A 12,242-nucleotide genomic window follows, 5' to 3' on the forward strand; every position below is an offset into this window, starting at 1 on the left:
TCGCCCATGCTTTTGAGACTGTTAAGAGACATATCAAAACTTCTGGCTATTCTGTATTGATCTGGCATCCTTTTTTTTTTTTTTTTCTTTTTGCCTGTCCTGTTTGGCTCTTTTGCCATCAGAATTGTTGTCTAAAGGCAAAGAAAGATGCCCAACGGATTTACTTTACCAAATTGACCATCCCAGCCTTGCCGTAATGGTCCATTTGATTCACCTTTTATTGTTTATTTTATTTTCACTTGCTGAATACGGGACAGACTTGACTGGGGGAAAGAAGGGGAGAAAGAAAGAGGGAAAGAGAAACAGCTGAGAAGAGGGAGGGGGGAGAAGGGCAAAAGACAAAAACCAACAGAACAGGCAGAAAAAAAAGAAAAAAAGAAAAACAAATGCATATATCAATCACCTGGATCACCTGCTGAGAAAGAAAAAAGAAAACAAGCAGAAGAGAACAAGAGTAATAGAATAAACAACATCACAATGATATATGGGAATATGACAGTAAATACTAAATGTTAAACATTATTGTGCAGCACATAAGATCAACAGAACACAGTGTGCTTTGAGGTAGGAGCCAAAAAGGGTGTAGTTTGTGGGTGTGATCACCCGTGTGTACACCTGTGAGCATGGACGCGCTTGTTTTTTGTTTTTTTTAAAAGGTTCCTTCATGTAATAATCTGCTAGAGGGTGTGGGGGGGCCACAGCCCCGTCCTCCAGGGCATGAAGCAGGTATGGAGGAGATCAAAACTCCAGACATCCAGAGGCCCCCAGAACACAAGAGACCAAGGAAGACCAACAGAGGGGCAGCCGCGCCACTGTCCCAGAAAGAGCTGAGGAGAGTCCCAGATGAGGGCTCACTCAGCAGCCACGGAGCAGAAGCCAGGGGGAGTTGCAGTGACGCGCCCGTGAGCTCCGCCGGCAGCCAGCTGCGCCTGAGTGACCGAGCCCCAGGCCGAGAGGCCGGGGGCACCCCACCTCCGAAGTGGCCCGAGCGAGCCCCAGGCTCCAGGCCCCGATAAGCGGCCGCCAAGGAGTGAGCCGGTGTGTACCCGGACGCCCACCCCCGGACACAAAGAACCACCAACGCACCGATGTCTGAGGGAGTCCGCCACTGGCAGGGGAAGTGGTGGTAGGGGGAGATAGGCCTCCAAACCTTGGAGGGCCTGAGATGTCCCCAGAGAGGTGGCGCCTGACACCCAACCTGACATATAGACACAGACATACAGGCACACACAGATACAAACATCCATTCCCACCCTCATGCTCTCATATGCACTTACTCCACACTCAACCAACGTGGAGACAGACATAAAGAAACGCTGTACACACGATCACACTCCCCAAGTGTACTCTACAAACCGGGTCTAGGTACCCTTGCCCCTGGAGGGGGGAACTGCACCCAGACCCAGGTGGTGTTACCCTTTTCCCTGCGGTGGGGGGAGGCAGACCGCCCCGACTCCGCAGCAGCAGGGAGGCCCCACACTCCAGACCGCAGTCGGACGGCCAACTCCTCCTCCTAGCCCCCCCGCTCCAGCAGGTCGCAGAGAACGGGGGTGAGAGAAGACTCCAAACCTCCCTCCACCCGCTCATTGTAGTGTTGATGCATGTGTGTTCTAAGGTGCATTTAAAACCCAGGAGGGCATGGAGCTACCCGCCAGAGAGCAGCAGGTAAGCGCATGGTCCCTCCTGTTAGCCCTCAATGTCTACGTGTATTCAAAATTGAGAGGTGGGCAACGACGCCAGGGGTGGGGTGTACACCCTGATGGTACTTTGGATTCCGTGTATCGTGCCCACCCCCAAGATCCTATATGTATGTGTAATGAGAGTGTGAGTAATGTGAATGTCTAAGTTGTGGGATAAAATTGAGGCAGAGGCAGCCAGAAGGGGACAGGGGGGGGGGGGGGGGGGTAGCCTCCTCTGCACCCTGGTGACATACCCCTACTCCAAGGTCCTGCATGTGTGGGTGGTTGTGGTGGAGCGGGAAGAGGGAGGCAGCTGGAGATGGGGAGGGAAGGAAGGGAGGGGCAAGTGACCCCTCCCTGGGGCCAGCTCCCCCGCTGACCCCAGTAGGCACCCCCATACTCCGCGACCCGCCAGGGAAAGGGGGCCCAGGCCCATCCAGACCGGGGCCCAGTGCAGCAGCGCCTCCCGGCCCGGGCCCCAGCCCAGAGACGGAGCTCCCCCAGAACCTCACGCCCATCCCGGACCCACCCATCTGGCATCCTGAAGGAGTTGGACTACCTGTGCAGGTATCTCCTCATTCTATGAGTATTAACACTAATCCTAGCCAAAAAAAGAGAAAAAAAACAGTCAGAAAATATGATGAGGGAAAAATGTCAGTGACCTCCACCTGTAAACCCATTCCTGTTTTGGGGGGTGTCTCATTTTTGCCCCTCTAGTTCTGCTACTGTTTCTGTATTTAACACCAAAGTGGCTGAAACTTATTAACAACTGCCTCTTTCTTAACTAACTATACTGTCCTGTTCCAGGTCTCACTCACTGTGGGGTCTCCTTTACCAAAGAGTCCTCAGAGTGGCCCCTGTAAATAATCCTACTCTTGCTTACCAACTCCAAATTCTTGTTGAAGTTCTCATGTTCCTAATAAAGACTATTAAACTTGTGACTGTGTCTGGGTCTTGATGTTCTGGTCTTTATGACTATGGATAATTTGAAAAGTGGTGGTTCATACAAAATCTTGTATTTGTTTGCAAAAACTAAAGTTCTTTGTCAGTGAACAGTTTATTGAGCGCAAAAGGAAAACTTAATTTGAAATTATGTGAAGCAGATCAAACTGGTATGGTCTTTGGTCAGAATAACAGCTGATTTGAAGTGTGTCCTCATCTTTAATTTCCTTGCCTGACGTGATTTCACTGACACTGAACGGCCACTGTATCAAAGTCTGTTCTGTATCAACGTGAACATGACTCAGCTGCTTATGTCAATAGCACAAGGTTCTGCAAAACACTGGCTTTTGCATGAATTGTGATGGTGGAGAGCATTTTTGGTCACACAACTAAAGTAAAAGAAAAATTACTGCAGAGAAGAAAACATGTAACACCAAATAGTGCATAGTGTGCAAAATGAGCCTAATAACAAAACAGTGCTGAGAATTGTTCGATATCCTTTCACTTCTGTGCCTTATTTTGTTTTCTGTTGACACCACAAGTGTTTCCATGAACACAACTGTTGTAACTTTATCACGCTAAGGTTCTTTAAATATGTTTTGCAATAGTCATAACTAACAGCAGTACACTTGGCAAGTTTGATAACAATGGGGAGTATTATTGTGCATGTGAAGATTTACAAAGTGAAAGGATGCTGGCATGTTTTGATCTATTCTAAATAAGTGGAGGCAATATACAAGGAAACTTTATTCAAATTGTTCACCCTTGCGCTTAGTCATTCATGTTATCTTGTGTCCATAGGAACTCCACAGGACATAAACTCTATATATACACCGATCAGGGATAACATTATGACCACAGGCCTAATATTGTGTTGGCCCCCTTTATGCTATCTGGCACCAAGATGTTAGCAGCACATCCTTTAAGAGGTGGGGCTTCCAGGGATCAGACTTGTTTGCCCAGAGCATCCCACAGATGCTCAATTGGACTGAGATCTGAGGAATTTGGAGGCCCAGTCAACACCTCAAACTCATTGTTGTGCTCCTCAAACCATTCATTTTTGCTTCGTGGCAAGGCACTGTATGCTGCTGACAGAGGGCACAGCCATCAGGGAATACCGTAATTAATGAAAGGGTGTACATAGTCTTCAGCAAGGCTTAGGTAGGTGGAACTTGTCAAAGTAACATCCACATGGATGGCAGGACCCAAGGTTTCCCAGCAGAACATTCTCCAAAGCATTCCTCTAACACAGGGGATCATGGTGCCAGTATTCACCTTGTCAAATCCTTATGCTTGCTCATTTTTCCTGCTTCTATCTCATCAACTGTGAGAACAAAATATCCACTTGTTCCACAATATATCCCACAAACTAACAGGTGCCATGATCAAGAGATCATCAGTGTCATTCACTTCTGTCTGTGGTCACGATGTTATGCCTGATCGATGTATATATGCTACATAACCATTATCAGTGAGAAACTGCGCAGTAAATGCTCATGCATTCACTTGATGACAGCACAGTGCCTTCTTTTTTTAAGAGGAAAACTGACTAAATCTCATATCATCTTATTTGACACTGGAATTGTTGCTCTATAAATCAGAATGCTGACAAATTTGTAGCTTTTCTGTAGCTCAGCTTCTCCGTTTGCTGCATGCAGATGAAAACACTGGTGCTGCTTACAAGCCGTGCCCGTGGAAGCAAAACTAACAAATTTCTATTGCTATTTCAACACAGCAGAGGTTATGGCCGAATGTAATGCCTCTTCTCACCGCTAGATGTCAGTGACGTTTATCATTAATATCACGTTTTATCTATTTATTCGCGGTTTGGATTAGGAATAAAACATATGGTAATATAAATTAAATTGTCTAAAGTACAACTTATCAACGGTGACGAAAAGAAAAGATTCTCTGTTGTTGTAACGCCCATCTCGCACTATTGGAGGCAGTATAACATGTCAGGGGTGTCCATCCTGTCCCTAAATGACATGACGAAGAAGAAACTGCCTGTCACATAAGCAGCTAGCAGAGTGGCTAATATCACCCTGATTAGGCTGTTTTCACTGTCAAAATGGATGTAAATCAGGCGAAACAGGAGCACCTGCTCGCATTAAAAGGTATTTTACTGTTAACATATATGTTGTGACTACAGAGGTTGTCTTCATGGTTAGATGTGTCAGTGTATCGCGCTGTTGTCATTTGCTGCTGCTTCAAGTTGCTAGTGGCGCTAGCTAATGCAATATCATGCATTTACTTTTGTGAAGGTGTAAACAAGGCTGATGGCCAGTGGTGCGACTTTAAAGACTTTTCTTTTCGTTTGGGGCGCTTAAAACATATATTAAAGACCCTGTTTAGCAAAGTGTAGCTTAAGGAACTGTGTCATAGTGTAAGCTAACTCTCTCTTGTGCTCTTAGTTGTTGCAGCTAATTTATTTATTGCACTAATTCGTTTTTTGTTTGTTTGCTTGGGTTGGACTTTTTTTCTCGAGGTAACATTTTTTTTTGCTTCTACTTCCTCTAATCTGAATCTGAATCGGACTCAAAGAAAGAACTCTGGGAAGTTAAAGTGTTCATTTTCCTGTTTCTTTTTGTTAGCTTTCAGCTCACCACCCGCAAAAAGAAATTCTGAGCATAAGTGATATCCTGCAAACTGTGCAGCAGTCAGAATACTAACGGTATTACTCAAGTATTAGCTACTACAGCTACAGGTTTTATGCAGTAGCGAAGGGAAGATTTTATTCCCTGTTTTTAGTGCACTTCATGGACCTGGGCTTTGACATTTGTGTGAGGACTGCAGAACATTTTATCTGTTAGGCAGTTACAATTTTTTTATCAGTGAACAGCGTGTAAGAAATGCATCTTACAACAGTTTTGAGACTATTAAACAAACTTCTGGAACTTTAGGCTTACTGCATTTACCTAGAGAGGGAGTTGTAAAAGTTGCATTCAGATAAGGTAACATATAGTTGTCCTTCACACACAACCTGTATAATTTGTGCGTTTTAATTTTAATGTCAGACCACCACTTTCCCACTCAGAACTTCTCTTTGTCAGCAGATTCTTTGTTGAAATAATCTTTAGATACACCCCTGTTGTGAGTGATTTCAGTAACTGGTAAGCATTCATTCTTGAATGCAGGCTCCTGAATCCATGTGAAAATATCAGCTTGGTCACTAATTGGCTGCTAACCAGTGTCACTTTACTTTACAGTGATGCGCTTAACGAAGCCCACTCTCTTCACAAACCTGCCGGTGACGTGCGAGGATCGAGATCTGCCAGGTGAGCCTGTTTAAACTTGCAGACAGAGTTCCACCCACCGAGCCTGAAATGAATTTCACTCCATATTCTTTAGCAGAGCTGTAGCAAACGAGAACAACAGGGGTCAGGTCTGTGAGACTGAGCATCATGATATTATCAGGGAATCCAATTAGCTCAGTTGATGTTAATCAATCCAGTGCAGGACGTGGGATAGTAGGAGGAAACCACAATGGCTGAGCCACTGTACCACCACTCATAGTAATGACAGTTTATTAGTCAGAGGTCTCATACTCATGTTTATCAGGACGTAGAAGATCAAATAAGACAAGAACAGTAAAACAACAGCCTTGTGTCCATGGTATAATCCCTTGCCTGTGGGTTGTTTTTGTTTTTAAATTGGTAGTCTAATGCTTTTGTTTGCATTGTGTAAAATGGAAAAGTTAATTCAAGGAGAAATCTGTTTGAACGCTTAAAAGCTTCTTGTTCATTAAATCTCCACCTTTTTACATGCATATACAACAATCTGAGAGATTTTTTTCCCAACCTCTGTAAATTCATGATCGTGTTCGAGAAGCTCACAGTCAAGCATTGTGAAGCTGAATGATAAGTGGGTTTTTTTTGTTGCTGATGTTTTATTTTTTTTAATGCTGTTGTTTTTCAGAGGTCCACGTCAGCATTGCACTCCACTACAGGAAATAACACAAGTATTGAGGCCAAACTTGGTCAGGCAGCTTCCTCAATTTTTTTTTTACACTCATTTAAACATCCTCTGTGGTTGCACCAGGAAATCCCACTCAAGTCAGCTTACAAACGAAAACAAGATACTGTGTCTGCAATAGAGTCCTTGTTGGGCAAGAAAAAAAAAGTTAATATTTTCATGTTATCAAGCTTGTCCAAATGCTATAAAACAGAGGTAGACACATTAAAGTTGTTGTTGTTGTTAATTTATTTCAAACATGGAAACGATATACAGTTACATTTAGTAAAGAAAATAAGAGAGAGAGAAAAAATACTATACAAAAGTCAATACATTTCAATATAGCTACCGTTCTGATTCATTTACATGTTGAAAGGGAGTGGGAAGAAGTACACACTTATTTAATCCCACACCATTGCCATAAGTTATCAGTTAATATTTAGTCAGTTCATTACTGATATAATATGTAATAAAAATAGTGAACAGATTTCTACATTATACATATCCATGACACCTACCTACCCATGTTTTTGTCTCCACAGGGGACTTGTTTGGTCAGCTTATGAGGCAGGATCCCTCCACCATCAAAGGCGCAGAGACCTTAATGCTGGGAGAGATGCTCACATTACCACAGAACTTTGGGTAAAACACCAATCAGCTGTAACTCTTTAAAGTTAAAAACAGCAGCAAGTGCTTTTTAAAAAAAAAAAAAACGAATTCTTGTCTTCACATCATACAGAAATATATTCCTCGGCGAGACCTTCTCCAGTTACATAAGCGTGCATAATGACAGCAGCCAAGTTGTTAAAGACATTCTGGTGAAGGTACTGTAAAGAAGGAATACCTGCTCAGTTCAGATTGTGCGCTTTGTCTTCCATTCGCACGTAATCACGATGTGGTTCCCTATGTAGGCTGATCTACAGACGAGCTCGCAGAGGCTGAATCTCTCCGCATCGAACTCTGCAGTCGCAGAGCTCAAACCCGAATGCTGCATCGATGATGTCATTCACCACGAAGTCAAAGAAATTGGGACACACATGTGAGTGTTCCCACTCCCGAAATGTTTTCCCAACTCACCAGTAATAAAAAAAAAATAATAATAATAATAATCCTGTTTGTTTGTTGCTGTTTTCACATTTCCAGCTTAGTTTGTGCAGTCAGTTACACCACCCAGCAAGGGGAGAAGCTCTATTTTAGGAAGTTCTTCAAGTTCCAGGTAAGTTATGGCTCAGTGTTCTAATTAGGAGATGGTTGTAAAGTCACGAGTAAGCTTAGAGATGAGTGGAGAAATGCCACAGAGCTACAACAGATTGCCTTCCTCTGTGTGGGTTTGGTGTCAGGCAATCTTCTGCCCTCAGTTCAATAACCAGCTGTAGCCTTGCTGCCTTTCCTTTAGATGAATTTCTGTCACTCTGATTCCCACTTTCAGTAAAACTCCAGTTGGACTAAACAGTGCTGCATGGAAATATTATTTTCAGCTCGATGGCGGTATCTTATGAGAAAACTTCAGTGTTCAGCTTGCAATCTATTTTTAATCAGGTTTTGAAGCCGCTGGATGTGAAGACGAAGTTCTACAACGCAGAGGTAAATTAGCTCTTCTCAAGCAGCATTGCGAAGCTCTTATTTCATTTTATAGTCAGGAACATTTACAATAGAGGCAGTTAGCATTAGTTAGGCCTCCATGAAAACCTGTGTGCCTCCAGGTGAATAAATGATCCTGGAGATAAGTGGTTTTCCTGGATAAAGGCATTAAGCTCCCCCCCCTTTTTAAATTTTTTTTAATACTCATTTTCATATCAGTAGCTTCGTGTATTGCAAATATTCATTGTCATCAACATTGGCATGTAACTCCATTTGTTTACTGTGTCTTGTCTTGTATTTTATTTTCTCCATTAGAGCGACCTCAGTTCTGTGGTAACTGTTTCTTCTGTTATCATCACTGAACATTAGCTTCTACTAATCATTTCTGGCGATGGACACTCTTTCTTTCTGAGCTCATACAAAGGTGCAAAGTAAAAGAATGGAAGAAAGTCTGAATATAGAAAAGATCTTCAGTGACTCAGTTGTTTGTTACCCCTTGACATAAACTTCCATTCTTTTTCTTTTGCCCTCTCTTTGTTTCCTCTTCTTTCAAACTGATCCTGCACGGTGTTTGTGGTGTCACATTGTTGTGAGTGGGTACGGCATTGATTGCGGTTAGCATCACAGAAGGTGCTATGATTAATCTCGTATCTATTCGTCTATATGTGAATGATTATGTAGTAGCGCAAGTTCAGCGCTGCTCGTTTTTAAAGTGGACCTATTACTCTTTTCATATGCTGTTCCTGTTAAACACCAACAAAAAACCTCTGCAAAAGGTAAACGGCTAATAGCAAGCATGTATCTACACTATGATATGAATCATGTGATTAAAGCGCACGTTGCTTTACAGTGTTTTTCTGTTAGCTGGTGTTTCCTTAAGTTGCACTCCATTTGACCTTTCAGGGCTGCCAGTGTGCAAAGATCACAGGCTTTAACCTGCTTCAGTTTCACACAGGTTTTTTTCCTTTGTCATAGAGAGTGGACATCCCTAATGTGGCCATCTAATCAAACAGCTCAGACTATAAGCGCGGAAGCCCCACCCACCTGCTCTCCAACCTTCTGTTTGCAAGGGTCAGCCAATCAGAACAAAGTTACTTAATTTGTGCTGTGAATCACGAAACGCTGCCCTAGTGCAGTCTGAGAATAAAATATTGAGCTACAAAAAGCAATTTAATAGGTCCACTTTAACTTTTGTATCACTACAATTATGCTCTTAATAGTTAAACAGCCAACAATGACAGAAGTTTTTCACTATAAGCACTAAAATGTGAGGTTTGGCTGATTTCACACTAACTTCACTCAGAATGATCAAGTCACTTATGAATAACAGGCACAAACTTATCCACGCTTCCTTCTTTTTGTTTCTCACTTTACAGTTGTGGCTGCACAGACAAGTTTACTGTTGTAAAGACATCTGAGTGTTGCTCAACCAGAACATCAAGTAGCTTCCTAATTAAAATAGGAAAGCAGAACATTCTCCACATTTCAGGCATCTAAATTCTTTCTATGTGACAACCTAACTTTCTCAGGGATTAAGAAAATACTCTGATTCTACGTTTGAGATGCATTTATTATGCCTCTGCACAAGGAAATAACTGTACTCTTAACCGGTAATGATTGCTCTCGAATATTAATAAACTTATTGTTTTACTTACTGCTGAGCGACTGAGTAGCAGTATTGAATTTGGCCTGTTACTACACAATACCAATACTTTTAACCTTTCCAAATGGTTTCATTTTTGAGCTGACCAATTTTATATATTTATAAAATCGGTGTACACTTGCAAAAGTTTTATTTTTCTATTTTTTTGGTTCTAGTTTAAGCTTTCTAAGAACCCATAACTAGGGTCGCTCAGTGGCCCCAGAAGTATAGTTGTACACCATAAGATCTAAACTGGTAGAGCCAGACATTTACTGCCTGGCGTTACCTTGCTCCACATTTCCTGTCTTGACAGTACTGAACAAATAAAGTCAAACATTTCTAAACATACTTTCATAAGCCAAACTGCTTGATGTTTGATAAACTAATGTTTCACTGTGCAGCCCGTACTGTGCACCTGCCGACCAACAATTGTACTAATATGTCCTCAAAGGTACACTGAGCAAACTTAATAGGATTCAGTTAAAGTTTTTCTTTTAATGCCAGTCTTCTCATTGACATTCAATGTATAACTCCTATATGACCAAAGAAATTTAAGGTTCACATTTAAGTCTGTCTTAAAACACCTCTCAGATGTCTGTAAGAGTTACAGCTTCCTGTGATCTGTGGTGTCCATGCTGGCTGTGAGAAACTTCCATATGTTTCCTAGAAGAAAACAGAAAAATCTGATTGCTCTCTGTCATTTTCAGTGAGTCGAACATTAATTGCTTTCGAGAGCAGCACTCGCAGCATCTGTGGTCTGTCTTTTCTTTTTACACGGCGTCAGAAGTTATATTTTTAGTATCATTCCTCAAAGTCTCAGAGCACATTTGTGACAACAACGGGTCACAGATGTGCTCCCCAGTAAAGAAGTAGCGCGTGCTGTGAGAACCAATGAAGCAAGTGTGCTTGCTGGATCAGGAGGTTTTACCCACTTCCCTCGGGGAAATAACCACGAGAAACTCTAACAGCCTCTGTGAGCATGTGAATATCGTTTTAAGACAAACTTTAAAATATGAGCTCATCCTTTTGAAGCTGGCACATTGGCAAAAGCCCTAACCCAGCTGTTAATACCTGACATGTTGCTCAGTTCACCTTGGAGATTATGTAGCTTGTTATAAAGGCTAACATCAAATAGCCTGTTAGTGTGACGCTGTGCTTCTGCGCTCAGACAGATGAAGTGTTCCTGGAAGCGCAGATTCAGAACATTACCACCTCGCCAATGTTCATGGAGAAAGTGTCTTTAGAGCCATCCATGATGTACAACGTTACAGAGCTCAACACGGTCACACAAGCAGACAAAGGGTAAAACAAACACACATGTGTCCTTATTTTTGATAACATTTTACACTCAATACTCAGCTGTAACTTTTCCTCTGCAGAGAGTCCACATTTGGGAAAATGTCCTACCTGCAGCCTATGGACACACGGCAGTATTTGTACTGCCTGAAGCCAAAGCCGGAGTACGCAGAGAAGGCCGGCATCATCAAGGGAGTGACGGTCATAGGCAAGCTGGACATTGTATGGAAGACCAATCTTGGAGAAAGAGGGAGGCTACAGACCAGTCAGCTGCAAAGAATGGTATCTTGATCTGTTAGCCTACTGCTAGAACAGAGGCGCTCATTTCACTTACTGTATCCTCTTATGAACGAAAATACAGTTTAATCCCCACGTGTCCTCCAGGCTCCAGGGTATGGAGATATTCGGCTGTCTTTAGACCTGATTCCTGACACTGTCAACCTTGAAGAACCTTTTGACATCATCTGTAAAATCACCAACTGCAGGTAGAAACCCCTGAAAAATGAAATCGCCCTCATAATACAACCCTTAGTATTATTCAGTTCACTGAGGGGTTGAATTAGCCCATAATAACCAGCTTTTCTCTGCTTTTCTGATATTGCAGTGAAAGAACTATGGACCTGGTGCTAGAGATGTGTAATACTAGTTCTATCCATTGGTGTGGTATATCAGGGCGACAGCTGGGGAAACTTAGTCCTGGCGCCTTCCTCTCACTGCCCCTCACAGTCCTGTCTTCCGTCCAGGGTCTGCAGGTACGATCCAGACTTTACAATTGACCGTGTGCTCAGATCAAAGTGCTCTTTACCGACTTACTCGTGTGTTTGCCTCTTTGTTTCAGAGCATTTCTGGTTTGAGGCTCACAGATACATTTCTGAAGAGGACGTACGAATACGACGACATTGCACAAGTGTGTGTGGTCTGCCCGTTTACGAGCAACGAGTGCTAGGAGTTTTCTTTACCCTTTTTTTGTTTTTGTTTTTTTGCATTTTACATATGAATGGACCAACTGCGGCATTCTGCACATGACACTATGTTTTTTGCAACTTAATGGAAGAATATTGTATTTTACAATTAATTGTGAATAATATAAATCACTTTCTTTGAAAATAATGATGTAAATGTGCATAAATGTTAATAAATCTGTCATC

General features: G+C 42.5%; 1 protein-coding gene across 1 annotated transcript; it reads left to right on the plus strand.

Moving 5' to 3' along the window:
- Positions 1-4,617: 4,617 nt before the first annotated feature.
- Positions 4,618-12,115, plus strand: trappc13 (trafficking protein particle complex subunit 13). Its single transcript, XM_085358471.1, has 13 exons — positions 4,618-4,738; positions 5,831-5,899; positions 7,118-7,217; positions 7,315-7,399; positions 7,487-7,614; positions 7,719-7,791; positions 8,115-8,159; positions 8,472-8,489; positions 10,967-11,100; positions 11,178-11,376; positions 11,479-11,579; positions 11,699-11,846; positions 11,933-12,115. The coding sequence occupies exons 1-13, from the start codon at positions 4,693-4,695 to the stop codon at positions 12,038-12,040; spliced, it is 1,254 nt and encodes a 417-aa protein (XP_085214597.1). The 5' UTR covers positions 4,618-4,692; the 3' UTR covers positions 12,041-12,115.
- The last annotated feature ends 127 nt before the right edge of the window (positions 12,116-12,242 follow it).

Source organism: Diplotaxodon limnothrissa, linkage group LG7 (genome assembly GCF_057381915.1).
Source record: "Diplotaxodon limnothrissa isolate DT_005_m linkage group LG7, D_limnothrissa_male_GT1.1, whole genome shotgun sequence".
NCBI lineage: Eukaryota > Metazoa > Chordata > Actinopteri > Cichliformes > Cichlidae > Diplotaxodon > Diplotaxodon limnothrissa.

Excerpts from the sequence above, each read along its gene's own strand:
- trappc13 (XM_085358471.1), top strand. The coding sequence starts at position 4,693 with ATGGATGTAAATCAGGCGAAACAGGAGCACCTGCTCGCATTAAAAG. Across the intron at positions 7,792-8,114 it reads GGAAGTTCTTCAAGTTCCAG|GTTTTGAAGCCGCTGGATGT; the intron begins GTAAGTTATGGC and ends ATTTTTAATCAG. Across the intron at positions 11,847-11,932 it reads CTTCCGTCCAGGGTCTGCAG|AGCATTTCTGGTTTGAGGCT; the intron begins GTACGATCCAGA and ends TCTTTGTTTCAG.